At 39.3% G+C, this 24,569-nt stretch overlaps 1 protein-coding gene across 3 annotated transcripts in view; it reads right to left on the minus strand.

Annotated features, from left to right (window-relative positions):
* The window catches only part of SYBU (syntabulin), a 112,949-nt gene that overhangs the window by 43,222 nt on the left and 45,158 nt on the right, over nucleotides 1-24,569 (minus strand). For all 3 annotated transcript variants that reach the window (XM_032415872.1, XM_032415874.1, XM_032415875.1), the window contains one exon: nucleotides 3,532-3,729. In XM_032415872.1, the coding sequence (XP_032271763.1) occupies nucleotides 3,532-3,729 (198 nt within the window). The remainder of the gene's footprint in view (nucleotides 1-3,531; nucleotides 3,730-24,569) is intronic.

Consider the following 24,569-nt stretch of genomic DNA (forward strand, 5'->3'; position numbering starts at 1 on the left):
TGGTTTAACAGATGATGTCTCTGCATTTTATAAATTGTGGAGTCATCCAGGGGCCTCGTTTCCAGGATTTCCTCTCTTCATATTTATGAGACTGACAGGTCTATTCTGCTGAAAGTTCAGAGAACTATATGTCACGGTACAGATTTTTCTACAAAGAGCTTACTGTACAGAACTGGGTCCCCCTCAAAAGCTCGAGCAACTTTTTCATTGATGACATTAGGAATTTTAGGCAACTAAGAAAGAAGCTTTAGGGATCCCTTTGACCTTGATTAAATGAAAATAAATAAAAACACCGCGTGGGAAGGGCTGCTTAGGTGATATGTATGCTTATGAGCAAGGAAATCAGAATTCTGGTGACAGAAGTTGGTGTATGACAAAAGTGATGTTTCAGGTTCTGCCTCTGGGCAAAGGGTCATTAAGTTAGGATTCATAATTTCTAAGAAAGGAGGTCCAAGAAACCTCAGAAATAGTGATATTTTGTGTGTATGGGTATTTTTCCGGAGCATGGGTTCATGGCCTTCATGATTCTCAAAGGATCCATGAATTAAAACAACACAAAGAACTGTTCTTGTTTTCTCTCATTTGTCCATTCGTCCTTCCTTCTTTCTTCCTTCTTTCCTCCCTCCCTTCATTTTTTTTTCTTTTTTTGTCTACATTTTCTTCAGGATGACCTAAGGCCTTAAACATGCTCAGCAAGACAAGTGGCTGATCCTTAGCAAGTTGAGTACCTACTATAGGATTAAGGACTTGCTCAGTGTGAATATTCTGCACACACACATAGGGTTTTAAGTCTTATGTTAACATTTGATTATTCCTCTTATGATTATTGAAACAAGGAAGGGCAATGATAATCTTAACTTCCATTTAATCTTAGTTTGTTCTTGCTGCACCATACCTGTCTTCTGTGTCCCTGTTTCCTTTGTATTGTCACCACTGTAAAATGTTTTTGGAATAAGGCGGGAGGTGGAGGGTGGGAAACCAAAATGAAATAATTTTAAGTTGCATTCAAACCCTACAATACCTGCACAGTGAAGTCACTCTTTCTTTGCAATTCATGAAGCTGGCATTCTTTCTTGCACCATTTTATCTTTTCAATCTCATAACCTACCTTTGCTGTCGAGCCGCCACAATGCACCAGACTCTGTGTGGCAGGAATAGAAAGAGGATGACAAGGCTCCTGCTCTTAAACTTACATCCCATATGTTAGAGAAACAGATTCTACTGGTGAGTACTCTCAGGTTAAAAGAAAATTGAGAAGATTTTTCCAAAGAACATGTACAAATGGCCCATAAGCACACGAAAAGATGCTCATTGTCATCAGCCATCGAGGAAATGTAAATCAAGACACTATGAAATACCACTTCACACTCACAAGAATAAGTATAATAAAAAAGACAGTAACAGCCATCAACAAGGATGTGGAGAAAGTGGAACCCTCATACGTTGCTGGTGGGAATGTAAAATGGTGCAGTCATTTTGGAAAAGTCTGGCAGTTCCTCAAAGAGTTCAACGTGGTTACCATATGACTCAGCAATCTCTTTCCTAGGCATATACCCAAGAGAACTGAAAGCATATTCACAAAAAACTTTTCCATGGATGCTCATAGTATCATTATTCATAAGAGCCAAGAAGCAGAAACAACACAAATGTCCATCATCTCTGAATGGATAAACAAAACGGGGGGTATAACCACACCAAGACAAGATGTTAATAAAGAAAAAGTGGAGGTGGCAGTGGCGGAGAGGTACGTGAGAACTCTCTGTACTCTCCATTGTTTTCATGTAAACATAAAATTGCTCAAAAAAAAAAAAAAGTCCATTTTAATGTGTGGTACAGCCATACAATGGAATAATATGGAGCCATAAAAATGAATGAAATTCTAATGCATGCTACACTGATGAACTCTGAAAACGTTATGCTAAGTGAAAGAAGCCAAATACGAAAGGCCACATACAGTACGATTCCATGTTTATGGGATGTCCAGAATGGGCAGGTCCACAGAGACAGAGCAGGTTAGTGGTTGCCAGGGGCTGGGAGGAAGGGAGAGTGGAGAGGGGCTAATGGGCAAGGGGGCTTCTTTGGTGGGATGATAAAAATGTTCTGAAATTAGATTTTTTGAATAAACTACTTTTTCAAAACTATAATTTTGAATATGCTACAAACCAGTGAATTGTATACTTTAAAAGGGTAAATTTTATGGTATGTGAATTGTATCTCAATTTAAAAAAGAACCACTGAGCTGAAGGAGGGAGGGAGGCAGTTCTCGTTCTTGTGTACACAAGGTAATGGTTTATTTGTTGGCTCTAATCACATGACATTCTTTAACTCACTGTCTCTGTCTTAGGTATTGAAGGTATCCAACACCCTTTTTACAATAACCATCTTTCTCTTTTATATGCTGTCTTCCCCACTGTGCATCATTCCCTTTCTTTTTCATATTATTTCAAAGCAAAGGACTGTTCACAAATTCATCATGACTACCATTTATTAGGAGCCTAGGAAAGAGGAGATTTCCTTCTCACACAGTTTAAGTTTTACTCTGAGACTAGTCAACATTATCTTTGGTTGACCAAAAGCAAGATGAAGAATAATCCATTAAGATATGCTGTGCAAATCAATTATTCAGGAAAAACAAAAGCAGACAGAGATGGAAGAGGACATAGGACCAAGCCTTGGCTCCATTGAAAAAAAACATCTATAGCTCCTTGCACAATGATACCATCACCAAAAAAATGAGAAGACAAACGTAAGGAATGAAGACTCATGCAAGTCATTAATCTGTCTTTTCAGGCTCATAAATATGTACAGCATTAACTGTGGGTGTTGAAGAAAACAATGCAATATATAGGCTGTCTCTCAATGTCAACGCTCAAGGCCTTTTACTTAAAAGTTATAACTTTAGTTTTATTAAAACTATACTTGTTCATATACTGCACGTATTTCTGGGATATAACATATTTATTTATATATTGCAAATTCTGAGAATTGACCTTTTCTGGCGTTCATGGTATCTTATGCAATAAAAATCTCCATTTCGCCTTATATTTTGTAACTGTCGAACATCTATAAGTATACATATAACATCATACTCATATTTAATTCTTTAAAAGCATAAAAGTCACTAGGTTAGTCAGTCTGCTCACCTACAGATTCCCATCAAGATAACTTGTTCTTTTCATAAAACTGTGGGCACTTTAGACGGTACCAAGTAATTTCTTAGTAAAATTTATGCTAGAATTACATAGTTTAAATGTCTGTTAGACCATCCACTTTACATGTCTCCAACTTTGCTCCTTTTTCTATGCCTCTATAATGCACACACATCCCTATATTTATTCAATTATTAACCATCAGTACAGAAAACATTCCACTCTCTGCCCTACCTCCCTAAAAAAAGGGAGATGTTTCTGGGTACTGAAACAGCATCAGTCCTGTATTTCCCTGTCCTGATATACAGGTGTTTCATTTCAAATGTGAAATCACTCCAGTCATACTGTTCTGAGAAAAGCATGAAGAGTAAGTGGCATTTACCTGGCTTCACAAGGCCTGACTTTGGTTCCTTCTTATATCGAGATGACTGGACGCTTCCTTCACCAACCATTCCAACTGTGCATTTCTTTCTGGAAAAGTCTTCATCACTTCCAGGGCAAAAGCCAACAGGGCTGTTTCCAGTATCAGAGGGCGTCTTTACGGGAGACACTGATTGGCTGCTAGGACAGCCTGTGTCATCTGGAAGACAGGAATCAGTAAGTGTTTAATGAGGAGGAGGAAATCAATGATGGCAAAGAGAAGCCATGCAACACGTGTACTCACACAAACGTACTCTGCTTATGAGGACCTGGGTGGATGCCTGCGGATGCCTCGCCTTTTATTTTCCATATTTTGGCCAATTTTGTTAACAAAGAAAATAACAGTTATCATAAAATATATCTTAAAGCAAAACCTTCTAATATCTAATATCTAATAACCCACAAATATCTCTATAACTTTCATGTCAACACTTAAAGGTTTGTCTGTTTTAACACTTTAGGTAGTATATTTTTGGGTCAAAATTGTCCATAGATTTTTTGACGCAGTTAGTAATAAAGAGTTCACCACAGCAACCCAAGGGCATTGCTGTGAACTCTTCAGAGTTGTTTGTGTTAGGAAAAAAAAAGTTACTTGAATATTACTGACCACACCCAGTTTTTGATCACTTGGCCCATCAACTGGTTAACAAAGTTTAATAGATAAGAGATCTGGCTTTTGGAGTTCAAGGGAGCAGGAAAAAAGGTGTTTTTTTTTGTTTTTTTTTTAAGTACCCTGTTTTATTAGCATACATACCCACCCCAAAATATATCAATCCAGTATCTTGCTGTCTGGGATAAACTGGTAAAATGAAAATGATATTCAAATTAGAAATATCCCCTTAGTTTTCAAGTTATAGGTTATTACTATGATCATTATTATAAGCTAATATGCATGATCGGAAGTGACCTGAGTAGATGCTTATGAGGCAAACAGGAAAGTCATACTGCTGACTCCTATAAATGCTTTTCATATTTATTAAATATTCATGATGGTTGGTTAATTCATCTATACTTTGATGAGAATTGTATGGGAATTTAAAGTATGTCTCCTCCAAATAGTCGATTAGTGGTAGATATTCATTACTAAATAATTCTTTATTATACAGAAATATTTTGATGGCAGAGCTACTTTAGTAACTCATTAGACAAAAAAAAGAAAAAGAGTTTAGTACTAATACCTTTTGGACTATTACACTTTTATGAATATTAAAGGAACAAAAATAATTTGCCATCTGTGAAAGGCTCTCTTCAACTCCACAGCTTTAATAAAGACAGAAACAGAACTAGGCATGAATAAAATATACTGGTTGCCTGAATAAAGACGACTAGAATCCGTCTAAAAAAATCATGGCTTCATTTTTGGCTTTCATTTCAGATTTTATTATGAAATAGCCCCAGTTTCTGGAACAAAGTGAACTTGGCACTGGTAAAATGATTCATTTCTCCGAATATTCTTCTTCTTCTTCTTTTATTTTTTTTTTGCCTGTTGGACATATTAGTATCCACAGGACCTCACTGGTACATTTCTGGAAGCAAGTAGTTTTTAGTGCCCTGCTCATGCCTTCTGCCTTTGCCGCTCACTTAGAGTCCCCTGTTCTTACCAAACTCTGGAAGAAACTCTGGCTGTGAAGGAGGGGGTTGAGAGCCCCTCCTGGTGGTACTGCTCAGCTCTTTCATCGCTTATTGTCCCTGCCTTTCTGTGACATTTGCATGTCCCATGCTGCAACCCAAAGAAAGCCCAGCTCCCCTCTAAAGGGGCAAAGCTGCTAATTACTCAGACAGATTCCAGCACTCTTACAAGGCTCAGCAGGCCTGCACATCGCCTCAGGAGGGGCTCCTTCTTGATTCCGATCCCCAAGCAGATAAACCCAAGCAAATGCAGTCTAATCATTCGAAATTACCCACTGCCTTTAGAGTTATTTCCTTATGAGTCACTTCCATAAATTACCTCTTTTGAAAGAGAAATGGTCCAAATAAATAAAAGTCTGTGCTTCAGAGTCTCTAACCTAAAAAGCAATTTTTCTTGAAAACACTCAGACTCAAGGGGACAAAATCAAACAATTTCCAGTATTGAGAAACACTGTCAAGATTATAATTTAACTAAATAGAAAGCAAATGTGCTTTGTTGGTTCTACTATCATTTTGCCAGAGTTAAATGAGAAGGAATATGTATAAGCCAAGTTCTCAGTACTAATAATGTCAAGAATTAAGTGCTAGGGTCTGGTTAAAAATTAGGACCCAGAATTACTTAGAATAGTGGCAGTTTAGGGAAGGTAGCAGAAATTTTTTTTTTTACCTGAAATGTGTGTTTCACAAGTCATCAATATTTACAGCTAGTATCTCCAGGGGAAGGGATTGAGAAGATGAAGACCTAAATAAATCTTTAACTTTTGGTACCTCGTACAGCATCTGAATCACTACATAAACTGGTATTCCCCCAACATCTCTTAACTGTCTAGTATCGTGCTTCATATTGAGGGAGAAACAATGGGAATACAGACATAATCTTTCATTGGTTAAGCTAAGTCTTGGCATTGACCCAGCCCCCAGGCATTATACCCAGCCCCCATACAGATGGAGCTTATAAATAAGCCAAAGGAGTTGGGTAAATATCACTTACAACGCAAACCGGCAAGCCTCTTAAAGCAAATCCATACTCAAGAAAATCGGTAAGTTATCAGAGAAGTTTGGGGTATTCAGCTTATTTCGTCTGATGAGATCAACACTAACAAAGGTATCTAGTTTGGGATATTCACCTTGTTTCGTCAGATGAGATCAACACTAACAAAGGTATCTAGTTTGGAAAGGAAAGGGCATTGATTTTCCTACTAGAGAGAACAAACTTTAACTTATGCAAAGTAAGACCCGAGCAAAGGCAACAAAGGTTCATGGACCAGGGAGTCATCTGGTAGCCTGTGACACCTGAGGTAATTTTCCTCCGTGCGGCACTGAAAAAGTGGTCATTTTTCTAGCAAGTCTTGTTTAAGGCTTCTTTCCCCCTTTCCCTCCCCTTCCCTTCTCTTCTCCTCCTCCTTTTCAACTTCATGGTCACAGCTGGAAGCAAACTGCTAGTCCAGATGAAAGTAATACTCCTCCCCAAAATTCTATGTAAAATATGTTTCCTTCACATTTACTCCAAGATTCTAAGAAGACTAAAGCCAAGTTGATGCTCCTTGGTTACTCATGTCTAATCTTACTATGTGCCAAACTACATGCGGATCAAGCAGATATTAAACAGATTTATTGGGGCGCCTGGATGGCTTAGTCGGTTAAGTGTCTGCCTCCGGCTCAGGTCATGATCCCAAGGGTCCTGGCATCGAGCCCCACATCGGGCTCCCTGCTCAACGGGAAGCCTGCTTCTCCCTCTCCTTCTGCCTGAAGCTCCCCCTGCTTGCTTTTTCTCTGTCAAATAAAATCTTTAAAAAAACAAAAACAAAAACAGATTTATTTATTAAACCCATTTTGGCTAAACCCTTTGGGTATGCCTTCTGTTTCCTGTCGCTACTAGCTGAATTTGTCCTGTGGGATCCATAGATTTATAACTACAATATTTATAATTATGGCTTTTATGCTGTTAGTATAAAGAAATTATCAATTACAAAAAATCCTAATAGGACACCATGAGGAAACTATTTCAGGGCAGGAAATGACAGAAATCCTGAATGATCTACCCAAAAAGTGTGGAGTGTTTCAAATTTCCAGAAAAATGCCTGAGAAAAACATGAACATTTCAGCCTGGTTTTGGCAGAGGGAAGTTTTGCTGCAAGGCTTTAGGAAGAGCATGTGAAGACTGTCAGTCCCTGGAGAGGGAGGAGTTTTTCTTTTAAAATACACACACATACACACACACACACACACCCTCCCTCAATGCTTACATAATTGAGCTTTTACACTTCTTCATTATTCATGGTCAGTATAACTTCATTAAAAAAAAACATAGAACAGGGGTGCCTGGGTGGCTCAGTCGGCTAAGCATCTGCCTTAGGTTCTGGTCAGGATCTTGAGGCCCTGCTCAGCGGGGAGTCCACTTCTCCCTCTCCCTCTGCCCCTCCCCCTGCTTGTGATCTCTATCTCTCTCTCTCTTTCTCTCAAATAAATAAAAAAAATCTTTAAAAATAAATAAATAAATAAAATAAAAAAGGACCACGTTTCATGTTTTATACATTGTGATCCATCTGAAAATATAGGATAACTTCCTTCTGGGGTCAATAATTTTAAATCCCACTTCAATGGGCCCAGGATGGTCCCTGGTGGAACACGGGTAAAACTGACCCTTATTAAGGCTATTTTTGATCACCATCTATAGGGAAGGAGACTAATTTACATTTCCTCCTTGATTTACACCAAGGAATAGGTTATTTTGTTCTTGTTGTTCATTTGCTTTGAATCTGTCAACACACAGGATGAAGGATACAGAAAGAATATCACAGATCCAGGAAGTCTCAGAAGTTGTGGCCCATCTCAAGTGCTGTAAGAAATGTACCTACTAAATAGTTTCCAAATTGTTGTTAAGGAATAAAAAGGTTAAGGTCTATAAGGACAGATGAGAGAAATAGGCATCTATTATAATTCTGTAGCCTGGAGGTGGTTAAAAAAATGTTTTTTAATCTATTTTTCCTCTCTCTTTACATTACAAGCTCTTTGAGAATATGGGATATAGTTAATAACTGGACAATTACTCTACTTACAATTCTGAAAAAAGGTGTAAGTATCTTTTAAAATAATTTATATCTTATTTTAAATGCACTAAAGAAACTTGCTACATTAAAGGAAATCTGTTGGGGTTGTTAAAATTTTAACTTAATCTTTGTGATATTATCAGAGTAATAATTCTTAACGCAGAGGATCTAGATCGAGTGCAAAAGAGTATAAAGAAGGAAAGAGAAAATAAAAGGATAACAGTTTCCTAAAACTGTGGTACCCAGAAAAAATATTGAACAATCTGGCCTATGTCTTATTGAATTTTTAATTATGTATATGGTTTACTTCCTCACTTGCTTTTTGCTTTGCTTCAACATATAGTATATTCAGTTTCATTACTCTGTTACTGAGCACTTTCCTGTGGAACTTGTTAGGCTATAAAGAAAGGAGCTATTAAAGACTGACAGGAGCCAACACAAAAGGGCCCACATTGGCCAAAGATGGAATAATTTGAGTATCAGAGAAAACAAACAATTAATGTAACTGACTGATAACCACTGGATATACAAAAAAAAAAAAAAAATCTGTGAGCCATGGTCATACAAAAAAGTAAAACTAAAGAGGGAAAGAAAGACCCTTTCCACCTAAAAGAATCCCAAAGCACTGGAGATCATTGGCAGTGGCCCAGGGACCAATTCTTTGTATTGAAATTTGGCAATTAAAAGGAAAGAAAGAACTAGCATAAGTCCTGATTGAAAAACCGTTCCTACACAAACTATATTTCAGTATAACTGAAATTCCTCATTGATGTTACAAAGTTCTTCCTTACAGAAGCATCTGGTTAATGAAAATAGATGGAATAATAGAAACAGGAAATTACTATTTTGTTATTATTTCTAATGAAATAATTGATTTAGAGAACCACATAATGGGTGAAACCATTAGACAATAGTCTGATAGAGAATTTACAGTGAAGGGATCAGGCCTTACCCATCTGCACCCATTCTCAGCATCACCAATGGTGGGATAACAAACATTATGTACCTTCTGATGGGATGCCAGATGAAACACACAGCATTCTCCATGAAGTATTCTTGCCATAAAAATTTCCCCTGCATCTAACCAAGCTTTAAAGACAATGTCCACCTTCTAAAATATATAGAGAATAGAGAGCAATGAGTCAAATCAGGGGCTGGCAAGCTGCAACCTGCAGGAAAATTCTGCTTGCTGCCCACTTTTGTAAATAGAATGTCATTGGAACACAGCCATGCTGGATCCTTTAGGTATTGTCCACTGTGGCTATCAAGTTACAATGGCAGAGTTGAATAATTGTGACACAGATCATCGGCTAGCAAAGTCGTAAATATTTACTATTTTGTTCTTTACCGAAAAAGTTTCTTGGCCTCTGGGTTAAATGCTATGAGGAAGCAAATGGACACTTTCAAGACAACTGGGGTTATTTCCATGTTCTCTATCATAACAAGGAATTATGTTAATTGTGTAGTAATGAAAATGGCACTATGATTGTGTAAGAAAATGTCCAGTTTTTAAAGAAATGCAGGCTGAGGTGCGTAGGTAGACATGAAATGATATGATGTCTGGAGATGTGCTTTTTAAAATGCTTCAGCATAGTAAAAAAATAAAAAAGGAATAGATGTAGCAAATATGATGATATCCTGTCATTACTTAATCTGGACAAAGTAGATAAGCAGTATATAGGAATTCATTGTAATATTCTGTTTTTGAGTATGTTTTAAAAAGATTCAAAATGTTTTGTTTAATTTCTCAAAAAACATTTTAATGAGTAATTTTTAAAATAGATTATAAACATATCACTTAAAAATCAATTCCATCTTGTAGCATTTCTTAGGTTGTTTCCAATTTTGTCACTATTATTGAAATTGTTTTAATAACGTATTTTAAAAATAAATCTTTAGGTGCCTGGGTGGCTCAGTCAGTTAATTGATTTCAGCGCAGGTCATGATCTCAGTGTCATAAGATCGAGCCCCACGTTGGGCTCACATGCTGGGTGTGAAGCCTGCTTAAGATTCTCTCTCTCCCTCTCCCGCTGCCCCCCTCACCCCCGCTTACATGCATGCGAGCTCTCTCTCTCAAAAAATAAAAAATAAAAAAATAAATCTTTGGTCAAATTTTTTATTATCTCATGGAATGTATATCAAAGTGGAATTACTAAGCCTTCAAAGAAGTTTGAGACAACTTAAATTCTTATTATTGAATGCGAGTATCCCACTCAGAAAAGTCCTGCCAATATTGAATACTATTTGTTTGCATTTTTGCCAACTTAATAATGAAAAATATATTTTTGATGTTTTAGTTTGCACATATTTAAGTATTAGTGAGGCTTAATGTCTTTCATAGGTTTGCTGGCCTTTTTTGCTTATTCTATGAATTGTTAGTTTGACAATTTTTCTACTAAGATATTAAGGATTTCTTATCTATCTATAAGAAATCCTTATATATGAAAAGCATTATATTTCACTGAGGTTGTTTGTTTTTAATTTATAATGTTTTGACTTTTTTTATGTTTTTTTATGTTTTGACATTTAAACCTTTTTCTATTTCTAGTTGTCAAATCTCTCCATATTTTCCTTTATGATTTCTTCCAATGTTTTAATACTTAGAATATCCTTCACTCTAAAATCAATTAAATACTTACTTACACTTTCTTCTAGATATTTATAGTTTCACTCTTCATATAAATTTAATCCATCTCAGGCGCCTGGGTGGCTCAAATGGTTAAGTAGCTGCCTTCGGCTCAGGTCATGATCTCCAGGTCCTGGGATCGAGCCCCTCATCAGGCTCCCAGCTCAGGAGGGAGCCTGCTTCTCCCTCTCCCTCTGCCTGCTGCTCCCCTTGCTTGTGCTCTCTCTCTCTCTCGCAAATGAATAAATAAATACAATCTAAATAAATAAATTTAATCCATCTGGAATTCATTTTAAAATGTAGTGTGAGGTTAAATACTAACTTTATTATTTTTTTTTTAATTTTAAGAAATCTATTCTTTCCACATTACTTTGCAATGCTTTTTTGATAAAATTTTGAAAGCAATGAATAGTTTTTGCAAAGTGAATATATATATGCTTTTGTGTATATATACATTAAAAATCCACATTTTAAAGTATTAAGATTGCCCAAAGTGTGTGTGTGTGTGCATGTGCGTGTGTGTATTACATAATTTCCTTATACTTAACTTAAGTGCCTACCAACCAGTGTCATCAAACTTTTGGTGGCAATTATGATGACCAAGTCTCCACTTCAACATCCTTGCACCAATTACATACAAGAATAAAACACGAGGTTCTAAAGATTACAAATACAATATTTCTTCAAAGTCCAAGAAACATTTCTAAAACTTCTGGTTCATTTTTGAATTTAGATCTCAGAGCTCATTTGTTTTCCAAAATGCTGAACTAAACAATTCCAGAAGATGTACTTAAAAATAACATCATGCAGAAGAAAACGTGGTTTTGTGCCATAATGTCTTGAAACATTCAGTTATGGTTTGATGCTGTTCAGTGTTCAGTTGCATAATTTGGAGGACAAAATCATTGCTATTCTAAGGAAACATTACTTTAAACCACAGGGAAATCTAGTTGATTCTCATGAATGACCAAAGCATATGCAGACTACTTATTCAACCATTCAACAAATATTTATTATCTACTATGTGCCAAACACTGGTATAGGTGTTCGTATTCTTTCTGCTCCAGATATTGACATTTCTCAAGACAGTCTGATAGAGATATAAAATGTCACAGCTTAAACTCATGGTTAATCTGAATCCTGTGAAATTCTTACCACAAACCATTCAAATGCACTGAAAGGATGTAGGTAAAATAGAAAAGTGATGTTATATTAGTAGCTATCATTTAACACTAATTTTTATTTTTATTTTTTTTTAATTTTTTAAAAATTTTATTTTAAAGATGTTATTTATTTAGTTGAGAGAGAGAGAGAGAAACAGCATGAGAGGGGAGAGTGTCAGAGGGAGAAGCAGGCTCCCCGCTGAGCTGGGAGCCCCAGGCGGGACTCGATCCCAGGACTCCGGGATCATGACCTGAGCCAAAGGCAGTTGCTTAACCAACTGAGCCACCCAGCCGTCCAACACTAATTTTTAATAATATCTTATTTTATAGGTGAGACAACTGAGGCTCAGAGAGGTTAAGGATTCCACAATCACATAGCTACTAAGTAACTGACTCAAGATTCAAACTCAGGTTTGCCTGACTCTAAAGTCCCTTTTTTTCACCACTGCAAGCTAGTTTCTTTCTAAAATTTTCTACCTGTGTTTGTTCCAAGAGGAAACACCAGCAATTCTGGAATGGCTCAAATTAAAAACAGACAAAGGAAGCTGTTAGAAAGAAGCCATCCCATAATAAACAGGCCACAAAAATTTGAGGCAAGAAATTCTAGCTGGTTCTAGTTTTCCAATATTCTTGCTTCAACACAGTAACCATATAATGCTTGCCATTTAGAAAATTTTGTATTCTAGGTTTTGAACAGGAAAATTTGAACTTCTTATCCTTTACCTAATTTTAGCATCTTTTTGGAGCGAGAATTTACAAGTCTACAAGGCTCTACGCTAATTTTGCTTCAGTATTGTGCAATGTGACACTACCCAATAGCCAATGTTGAAGTGCAAGAAGCCTATCCATCCATCCATCCATCTGTCCATTCATCCAACCATCCATCCATCCATCCACCCCACCTGCCCCCCACCCATCAATTCTTTCCACAAATAATTACTAATTTCTTATTATGTACCAGATAGCTTTCTAGATATTAGGGATATTATGATGATCAAGACTCCCTAAGAGCCTTGTCTTGAAGAAGTTTACATTCTGGTGGTGGAAAGAGACAGTTAATAAGCAAGTAAAACAAGAAATACATACAGAAGATATTTGATTGTGATGTACTATTAATGAAACAAACTGGGTGATATTATATAGACTAGCTAGGTGGGAGGTGGGAAGGTACTTCTTCAGACAGGTTGTCATGGAAGGCCCTGAGGAGGTAATCTGAGCTGAGACCAAAAAAATGAGAAGGAACTGATCATGGAAAAGGCAAGGAAAAGAACTTCCGGCAGAGGGAACAACAAGGAGTTTGGTGCATTGAGGAAACTGAAAGGAGGCTGGGAAGGCTGAGGGAGAGAGGACTGATGATGAAGCTGAAGGGACATAGACACCCGAGCACATGCAGGACCTTAGACCAGGAATCCTAAGTTTATGTTAAGCGCGATGGAAGCCATAATGTGTATTAAGCAGATGACAACAATTCGGTTTGGGGAGAACAGACTGTAGTAGTGACAGTATATCTGGCTAATATTTACTGAGTGCCTACTGAGTACCAGGCGTGTTCTAGACACTTAACACAAGTCTTAATTAACGGAGTCTAATACCCCCTCGGGACGGGCACTAGTATCACCTTGCTTTGCAGAGGGCATATAAAACTACTACTAACATTTATGCCACCTGCCTGAGGTGGCAGTAAGTGGTAGAGCCATGATAAGAATCCAAACAGCCTAACTCCAAAGCTTCCTTCTTAACCGCTATGCTGTGGTTTAGGAATGAACGAGCTGAAGCAAATAAATGTGCAGAGGCCCCTACCATTGTGGAAATCAGAGATGACAGTGGTGTGACAGGGAAAACTGAAGAAAGTAGATGATGGATTTCGGATATATTTTGGAAAAATAATCCAAAGCATTTAACTCATGATAGTGAAAAATAGGAAGAGATCAAGGATGTCTTTAAGGTTTCTTGCATAAGCAACTGGCCCATGGTGGTCATTTCTGAGTTGGAAAAAAATGGGTTTATGAGTGTGTAGGGGCTGAAGCCAAGAATTCTGTTTTTGAGGGGCGCCTGGCTGGCTCAGTCAGTTAAGTGACTGACTCTTGACTTCAGCTCAGGTCGTGATCTCGGGGTTGTAAGACCAAGCCCCGCATCAGGCTCTGTGCTGAGTGTGGACTCTGCTTGAGATTCTCTCTCTCTCTCTCTGCCCTTCCCCCACCTCACGCTCTCTCTCTAAAAAAATTGTTTTTGATATGTTAAATTTGAAGCACAAATTAACAATGACCTTGAAGATATCAAGTAGGCAGTTGGATATGAGAGATGGAAGCTCAGAGTACAGGCTGGGAACATCACCAACCGACAGCTGAGCGATTTATTTATTTATTTATTTATTTATTTATTTATTTATTTATTTTAAAGATTTTATTTATTTATTTGACAGAGAGAGAGACAGCGAGAGAGGGAACACAAACAGGGGGAGTGGGAGAGGGAGAAGCAGGCTTCCCGCGGAGCAGGGAGCCCGATGCGGGGCTCGATCCCAGGACCCTGAGATCATGACCTGAGCCGAAGGCAGTCGCTTAACCAACTGAGCCACCCAGGCGCCCCCAGCTGAGCGATTTAAAGATGGCCGCCCTTGGGGAGGACAGGAGGAGGAGAGGGTAATGTGACACTGTGGGGACAGGGAGAGCGTGGGAGCCAGCAACGGTGCCCAAGGAGTGACTTCAGAAGCAGGAGGAACCTCTAAGGGTTGGGACCACAGAAGCTGAGGAGGAAAATCCTTCCTAAGGTACAGGCCTGTTCAATTGTGTTGAGTGTGCTGAGAAGTCAAGGAAAATGAGGGCAGACAAGAGAAAGATCTGCCAGTTTGGTCACCCACATGCTTGACAAGGGCAAATGATGGAGTTTTGCTGTGAAGAGAAGCAGAGAAACATGATGGCAGGCACAAGGAGATGAGAGGTCAAAGGCAGCTTATTTTCTTTTAAGGGTTTGTATACACAAGCGATTGCATGTGTGAGCTGATGGAAATGAGCTGGGGAAGGAATGCAAATGAAGCCCTTCCACCAAGGCTTGTCACCTACATCTATAAAAATGGAGAGAGGAGTAATTATTTAATGAATGTCTCCCTGGTTTCTTGGAGACAAAATAATCATCTCACATGTAAACATTCCCAGGATTTCTGAGCTATTTTGGAGCTTCAAGTGCTCTCATACGTCATTTTGGCACAGGCCTCAGCAGTAGAGGAAGATGAAGTGAAGGGAGGTAAGTCTCCATTTCTTCATAGGACTCATGCTGTCTTGGAAACAAAGGCCTCTATTTGTGGTGTTTTTGTTTGTTTGTTTTTTTACCAAGCTTCAAGTTGTTTGATTTGTGTTAGCAGCCAGAGGGGAAGGAATTTGGAGAGGAAAACATCTTGGTCCACCTAGTGAATGTAGTGTGAGGAAAGAATCTCTGGAGGAGTTCTGGTGAGGGAGGAGCTGGTGTGGAAACTGGGGAAGAGGGTGGCTATGTCTCTGCCCCAAGACAGGTGCGCCTGGTGGGGGCTGTGGGGAGGAAATCTGTCCCGCAAGCTTCCATTTCTCTTGCTCCATCCTTTGTAAGGTTATGATCTTTCCAAAATAGGCATGATACTAATACATCTGGCCTTCTCTCTCCTTAGCAATATGTGTTTACCTGCAATTTCTAAGCCACACCTTCTTAAAGACTCAGTTATTTATTTATTTATTTATTAAGTTCCTTGGTTGGAGAAGATGGGAGAGAGGGAGATGGGGGACGGAAGGAGAACTAGAAGGATCAGAAGGAAAGAGGAGAGAGAGACAAAGACACAGACCAAGAAGCTATCTTGTAATCTCTTGAAAACTTTATAACAAGGACACTGCAAACCACTCTACAGACACCTGAACTAGTTAGCTGTCTTGTAGCAATGTAAATATTTTCCCTTCTGTTCTATTTTTCTCACATTGAGAATTTGAACATAGTGATAGTCAAGAAGGAATAAGGGATACAAATGGAAGAAAGTTAAGGAAAAAACAATACTCATAGTTCCTGCAATTGCTACATTTGGGTTTTTTCTACTTGAAAAAAATAATTGTTTTAGGTAATATATGTGTATCATGGTATTTACTTTGTTTAAAAAAGGGAACAGAGAGAGAGAGAGAGAAATATGCTCATATAACAGTCTAATTCCAGTGATATTCATAAAATAAGATTCTGAATTTTGAAGGTTAGACCCATAGACAAAACGTCCATCTGCAGAAGAATGGCCGAATACGTGATGGCCCTCTCCAGGGTGAAATACGTGCCGTCATCACAACAAGTGAGGGGGCCTCTCTGTGCTGACAAGCAAGACACATACAGGTACTACCTGGATACACATTCGTGGAGGGCAAAAGCTCTGTCACGATTGTCCATCTCTCTAGATCAGCTCCTGGGATAGTGCCCTGCCCACAACAGATGTTCAATAAATATTCACTTAAATAAACAGAAAGGATCACAGATCAATACAGCATGATCTCACTTTGGCAAAAAGCAAAACAAAATAAATCCTATAAATGTGATTACATCTACTCAATGTGTTTGCATATTTTTATTACTTTTGAGTTTAAAAAGATACAATAATTAGCGTTAAAAATATAATCCTCACAAACACCTCAGAATAAATAGAAGGGTGGGTTAGGGTCCACAGACTCAAGAATTCTGAGGGTTAGTTTGGTGTCTTCGAGGAATGCTAATTGTAAGAGCACCCACACAAAAGAAGACAGAATAAAGCCTGAGCCAGCCAGGAAAGAGGCGGAGCCCCAGGAAAATTCACAGAGCAGGGAAAAGCCTGAAGGATGAGTTTCTGCAGGGATGGGGGTGAGTGCTGGATGAGCCCACAGTGAGCACTGGTATGCACTGCAAAGCTTGGTCTGGGTTCCCTAAAAAGAGAGGGCTGTCATTCAGACTTACAAATACAGAAAACAAACTGGCGGTGGCCAGAGGGGAGGGTGTGGAGGGATGGGAAAAATGGGTGAAAGGCAGTGGGAGCTATAGGCTTCCAGTTATGGAATGAACAAGTCACGTGGATAAAAGGTCCAGCACAGGGAATATAATCGGTGGTATTGTAACAGCACTGCATAGTGACCGATGGTAGCTACACTTGTGAGCATAGCATAAGGTACAGAGTTGCTTAACTACTATGTTGTACGCCTGAAACTAATGTAACATGATATGTCAACCATATGCAAATAAAGATTAAAAAAAGAGAGCAGTCAGCCAGAGGCTGTAACCCCAGGCACCGGAACCTGGGGCACTCTGACTGTCCAGCCGTGTGAGGAGCAGCTGGGGCAGGTGTCTTTCTCTTGCGCTGTATCCCCAAAGCGGGAGACGGCCAAGCTGAGCGGCAGGGCACATGCGGAGCCGTTACTGTACCCGGGGCCTTGCAAAGCCACCTGCCAATACGGGCTTACTCAGCAGCCTTGCATACCTGAAGTGCACCTGGTCTCCCCTGGGTCAGTGGGAGGAGACTGGCGCTTTCTCAATAGCACCCCAGTAGGGTGGGGTGGTGGCTCCTGTCCAGTTGTAGTCCTGGGAAATGTGGGTGTGTGGCTTTGGGCTAAGTTCCTTCTTGACTCCAAACTGGGCAGCTGGTTTTTCTCAGGGCTTGCAAGTGCCAATTCGTGAGTGGAGCATTTTCTGATTTTCCAAGCAAGAGATCTCTCTTCTAGCTACCCACAGCACTGGAGTCATGGTTCTATTATAGAGATTACTCCTTTTGACATTTAGAGACGCTGAACTCTCAAGGACAGGCATGTTTCTTTCATTTAATAAGCCCGTTAAGTTGAGTATCGGGTACTGTTCTAGTTGTTTTATTCTCCCAACTACGAACACAGTAGCTGCTCTCAATAAATTTTATTAAATGAATGAAAATACTTGTCCTGTTCTCATAATTATGCCTTCTACCAGATTTCAATGAATACTTATTAAGCAACTGCTATATGTCTGGTATAGTTCAGGGAACTATACTGTTCCTGCCTTCATGAAGCTTACAGTCTACTGGGGATTCAGGTAACTATCAAATTTAAACCAGGTTGGTCATGTGGTATGACAGAGGAAGCACCAAGGGGCACCTAACCTAACTGTGAAATGCATCCTTCAGCTACGTACCCTGACCTGACACTTAACCTATATTCACATCCAGCCTTTCTTTTCTTCCTATACAGGTCTTTTTGGGTCCACCCAAGTCTTGTTAAAAAGTTAACACTTTTCTGTTCTCCCTTAATCTCTTTCTCTCTCTCCCTTGTGTGTGTGTATGTCCCCCACGTGTGTGTGTCTGTCTTTTTTTTCTTTCTTGTCTATTTCCCCTCAGCCTAAAAACTTTATCAAAATACCTGTCATTTGATAAATACCCTATCTTTATTATAAATGCAACACTTGTTTTTTTTATTTTTTGGTGTAGTGGTCAAGGATTTATTAGTTGTGTATAACACCCAGTGCTCATCACATCACGTACCCTCCTTAATGCCCATCACCCACTTACCCCATCCCCCTACCAACGTCCCTATCCACAACCCTCAGCTTGTTTCCCGAGTCAAGAGTCTCTTATGGTTTGGCTCCCTCTCTGATTTCTTCCCAGTTTTTCCTCCTTTCCCATATGATTCTCTGCTCTGTTTCTTATATTCCACATATGGGTGAAACCATATGATAACTGTGTTTCTCCGATTGACTTATTTCACTTAGCATAATCCCTTCCAGTTCCATCCATGTTGATGTAAATGGTAGGTATTCATCCTTTCTATTTCCTCTTTCCCACCCCAGTTAAGTTTGTTTTATAAAGTTGTCTACACTCTATTTAGTCACCTCCCATTCACATCTCAGCTTGATACAGTTTGGATTCCATCCCTATGATTTTCTGGTACTGTTTCTGCCTAAGATCACTGATAACCTGTGGTTTTTTCCTTGAACACTTTTTAGTGCACCCCGTCCTTAATCTTGCTGTGACATCAGAAGCTGTTGGCTATTTTCGTCTTGAAACTCTTCCCTTAGGATTAGAGACACTGTCATTCCCGACTCTCCTCCTTCCTCTCTGAACTCTTTCTTGGGTGCCTTGGTTTCCTTTTTCTGTCTACTCTTGCTTTATCTTGGAGGTCTAGCCTTGGGCCTCTAATCTTTCTCCAGGCACTGCCCTTGGGTAATATTACCAAGTCCCCGGACTTGAGCTACCAAAATCTCTGACTTCTCTTTGGAGCTCCAGACCTTTCTTTTTATCTCAAATGCAACATAGCTTAATCTGAGCTCGTTAACCTGACTCAGTGTCCTTCTCCCCAGCCCTGTTGCTCCATTTGTGTTCATCCAGTGGAGAAATTTAGATATAACTCTTTCCTGCCCCTTCTCCTTGCAACTGGTGACTAAGACCCATATGTTCTAGCCCCCAAATCCCCTCCCATATCATTTTATGGTCTTTAACTAGACTGCCACAATGGCCTTCAAACCAGGCAGGGACCTTGCCATCATGCCTGCTTCCTTCCATCTACTGTCCAACACATAATCAGAAAGATTTTTCTAAATTCTAAATCTAGTCACAACTCTTTCTTGCTGAAAACCCTTCCATGACTCTGCAAGATCTTTAGGAATTGCAAAATGGCAGCCCATGAGCCACATTCGGCTATTTATGCATGGTACTTAGCTGGCAGAGTTAGTAAAAAACCTGAATTTTTAAAATTTTGAATATTGTTAGAAGGAGCACATGCTGTCCAGTTCCAAAGTCCCCTCTTTTGTCATCTATCCAGATGGCCTCACTCTCCATATTACTAGTCTAGTTTCTGTACAGATCCTTGATCTCATGGATTGGGTTAGCACAACATATAAAACCTTTGCTGATGTGGCCTGGCCTACCTTGCTAATCTCATTTCATGCTTTTAACTCAGGTCTATGATGTCAAGGCTCACGTTTATCCACTACACCACACTAATTAATGTTACTTCTTTGAATGCTTGAGTTTATGAAATGTGAGAGGCCAATGTTGATAATAAATGGAGCAATAAACTCAAACTATAAGGAAGAAGTGTGTGTAGTGTGGGCATAGATGAAAGGGACGGGGAGACAAAACAGGTGAGTAAAGGTAGTCGTGTGGGAATCGCATCTAAAGATGTGTTATCCCACTTATTTTTTGGCACCAGGCTTAAGGCAGTAATTGATTTTTCAGTCTCTGTGTTTTATTCATTCTCATGGCTTTAGCACAATTCTGATCCTCAACAGGCATTTAATAAATGCTTACTGGATACTACATTTTTGTGGAAGCTTGCAAAAGGGCGAATTTCCTGTTACTCCCAGGCTACAGTTCCTCTTTTTTCTTTTTCAGTGAGTCCACTGGGTATTCACCAAGAGTGGACCCAGTACACCTGCTTCCAGTGTACCCCGAATCATCCTAATACCAAAGAGAGTAAATGCAAAAGAGAAGTATGCTAGGGATGGTAAATCCAGAGAGAGAGAGGATTATATAGGAAAATAAAGGAAGAAAATGCTTTCTCCTCCCCTATTACTTGTCTACCACTTGGACACAAGTTACACCAATAACGTAGATATAAAGAATATTAATGCTAAGACTAATGACATGGGAATTGTAAATACAGGGTGAGAAGCTATTATTTCCAGGGAATGTGGAGGTAATTTCCTTGCCCCAGGCCATGAGTTTAAACACCTTGGCTGGCCATCACTTCTATCATCTTTGATCTTTCTTCATCTTGTGATGCCGCTGGGGCATACCCTTCACAGCCCTCATCCCAAATTCCCAAACCCACACAGGCCACTGAGGCTCAGACTTCATGAGGCACAAGAGTCATCTGGAGCGCCTATAAAATACAGATTCCTGGGTCCTCCCATTCTGTGATAATAGGTTAGGGTGGGGCCAAGGTATCTGCATTTTAAACAAGTTTTCCTGAGGATTCAAAAGTAGATGAACACCATCCTCTGAAATTGAGAAACAATTCAGATTATTTTAGGACAATCTTAGTATTTTAGAACATAAAAGATTTTCATGTTAAGTACCATAATCTGCTCTCAGGCATGGTCCAATTCCATCATGATTACCATTCACTGTCCCTGCTGCTAAGTATTTGTTATTAAATGGCAAAAAATTTTGCTCTTGCCCTCTTAATTGCAGTCACCACATCCTCCACAAAGAAATATTGCCCATGTATCCTTCATTTGTAACCCATATCATTAGGTACTTATTTCTGTGGCTGAGGCAGCTAAGCACTTGAAATATATATTACACAACAGTGCATGGGTCCCCTACTCATTAAAATGATACTAAAGTCTTAGGGTTTTTGTTTTTTTTTTTCTTCACAGCAGGTTGGCAATCACTCAATTATAGTGTAATTCAGTATTACAGCTCACTTTAGTTGAAGCAGTTCATCTCCATTCTGATTATTATGTTCAAAGGTTTCCTCTATCCAGATGCCAAGTTTCCGCAACTGGACAAAAGCAAAGAGGAAATATTTCTGTTTGGCAAGGCCTGGCAAATTTTTGGAGGTATTGTCATGTCGCAGCAGGGCACTGGTCAGGTTGTAATTTGCCTTAATTATTCTTCCCACAAACAGCAACAATGATTACCTCTAGGTCACTGGCACTCTAAGAAGGATTTCTTCCCAGCCACTGTAAAACCCAAAATACTTTCCACAAACACCTTGCTCAGGATTCAACTGCAGAGAATCTTAGAATCTGACCAGTTAGTGTATTGACCCGGTACATGTGTTTAATGGGTTAAGTCACAAACTTGCCTATGTATCTGTGTGTGCACGTTAGCAACATAGAAATAACTCTGAGAAATCACTGGTTTCCCATAAAACCACCAGTGTTCTCTACCCATAATTCGTTCCACCTGCCATGTTTACAAGGCACCCCAAGGAGAACTAGAGTAAAGCCCGGCAATCCATCTGCCTCCCAGCTGCGAGGGGTAATTATTACCTCAGCTAAGCAGGGAGGAATGCACAGCATGCTGCTAACCATGTCAGGTGACTGATGGAGGGGACTGACTGACCTACCCAGGTCCTGGGCTTTTCCAAGAGTGGCTGGAGTCACGGTAGGATGACAAACAGAATTCACTACCAACAAAGAGAGGGGAGAAGAATGGACAAGAGGACTAATTCAATGGGCCACACCCAGGACACAAATCACAAATATGGGTTTGATCACTTCTCATGGCGTGTTAAAACAAGAAACAAGGGGGCAGAAGGGTTGGGGGAAGGAAGATGCAGTGTTGGTATTCTGAGCCACTGGTTACAAAAACTGTTTAAAAATAAAAGTCGGCGGGGGGCACCTGGATGCCTCAGTCGTTTAAGTGTCCAACTTTCTGAATTCGGTTCAGGTCAGGATCTCAGGGTTGTGGGATGGAGCCCTGTAGTGGGCTCCGCGCTCAGCGGGCAGTCTGCTTGAAATTCTTTCCTTCTCCCTCTGCCCCTCCCCTCTGCTCGCTCTCTCTCTCCCCCGCTCTCTAAAAATAAATAAATAAACTTAAAAAATAAAATAAAAGAGGAGACATGAAAGCATGTTTTGTTTCTATTGACTTACTGTTAACTGTACTTCCTTATGTATTATTCTTTTTTTTTTTTTTTAACTTTAGTTAATATTTACCAAGAATATATAATATTTTACTCGCCATGCACACAGAATAGGACCTGGCTTCCAATACCATATAAACTTAACTGTGCCCAATAAAGGTCACAGTGACTAAGACTAAATACAAACTGTAAAGGATAGACTGTTTTATCAGGAGAATGATGTCAGAGTACAAAACGTATGTGCCGATGAAGTGCACAAAACACCGGGATATCTTCAAAGAAATCTGTTAATAAGAAGCTATTAAAAGAAACGCTCTTTGGGCATACGCCCCAAATGAATTGCAAAAGGTCACACACAACTCCCTTCTCTGAAATGAGGGAGATACAACACACAAATTAGCATATAGAATATCAAGTCATTAAATGTTCCTTGTCAAGACTCCCCGGGGAAAATAAGGGGAAGGCAGTGAAGTGGGGGAAGGAATGGAGAGAGTAGGCAAAAATGGACAGGTCACTTTGAAAATACACGATTCCTGGTCTTTTAATTTCACAGATCAGTAAAATTAAAAGAAAAACATAAGGGAGATGTGGAGAACACGTAGAATTGTCATTTGTGTTGCTCAAGTTTAACCACCATCCACCATCCTGACTTTGGCTATAACATTATAAAATAAAAATATAATATAATATAATATAATATAATATAATATAATATAAAGGATAAGAAAGCCAGACTCTCAAAGTAAAGGATAATTCTTTATATTACATAAATTTAATTTCATGTAAACTCACATCCTTCTTCTAAAAACTGAGTATCTGAGAACATACGATGCTCTTCACAATTAATGCCTTTGATACAAATTTGGGGAAAGAGTCTCCAGTTTGCAGTTGTGAAAATGTAATATTCAAGTTAAATTGCATCATGTTCCTCCATAATTTCACTACCTGATTGTAAGACTCTTCCTAACTCTGCATGTCCCCTTTTGCATTAGTGAACATGATGATTTATAAAGAACACAAGCTAGTGCAGAATGATCACTGTAAGGCTATGAAGCTACAGAAGGTCTCTAAATTATTTTAGTTTAATCCTAGCAGAGGATGGCATTTTTAATGTGTGCATGTGCCTTGGTCTCTAACTTAAATGCCACGATTAAGCAGCCAACACATACTCTCACCTCAGTGTTAAAGTGGCTGGATTAAAACCAGCTATTTCCCCCTGCTGGTTGGACATGTCGTACATTCTCTACCTCACTGCCTACAGCTTTAATGTACCCCATAGTCCCAAACCCATTTATTTCCCATCCACCAACTGACCTCCTAAAGCATCATTAACACGCCCCCAAAGGGGGTTCCTGTCAATTTTAGTCAGCGCAGTACTCAAAGCTGTCGTGGGGTCTGGGGGGCGCTCCGTAGGAAAGGAAGGCAAAGAAGGAAAGGCACTGACCCAAACCTTGGGGAAGCACCAACACAGAAAGGTGAGGCCTAGGAACAGAGGGACTCCTACCCGGAGACTGGATGCGAGGCTAAAGATGGAAAGACAGGTTTATGGACGTCCATAATTAGATGCTTCTGCCACTCAATTCTCAGCTAGTTAATGGCAGAAGGATCAATATCTACTTTCGATTTTCATGTACAGCATTATGGCCTTAGTGGGAGACAGGTCTCCCGGGAAGGAGAGATCATCCAGGAATGGGTCTTGGAAAGAGTGAGTCATAACCAAAATTAATAATTTTATTGGTTTGCCTAATGTATTTTCTAAAATATATGTGGAGTTTTTCTTTTGTTTTGACCATCTTTTTTTTTTTTTCCCTTCTAACACTACTCACCTTGAAGTCAGTCACAGAGAAAATGACAATATGGAGAAAATATCGGGAATAAATGTGGAATGGAGTTATGTAAACAAAGCATGTCAGTTTGAAATGATATCCCCTGGGTTCATCCACACTCAAACAGAGCGATTCCTGAGCTCCAAAATGGAGTTAAAGCAAACAGCATTGCCTTCAGCAAACATGTTT

This window comes from Phoca vitulina, unplaced genomic scaffold (genome assembly GCF_004348235.1).
Source record: "Phoca vitulina isolate PV1807 unplaced genomic scaffold, GSC_HSeal_1.0 scaffold18, whole genome shotgun sequence".
NCBI classification, from domain to species: Eukaryota; Metazoa; Chordata; class Mammalia; order Carnivora; family Phocidae; genus Phoca; species Phoca vitulina.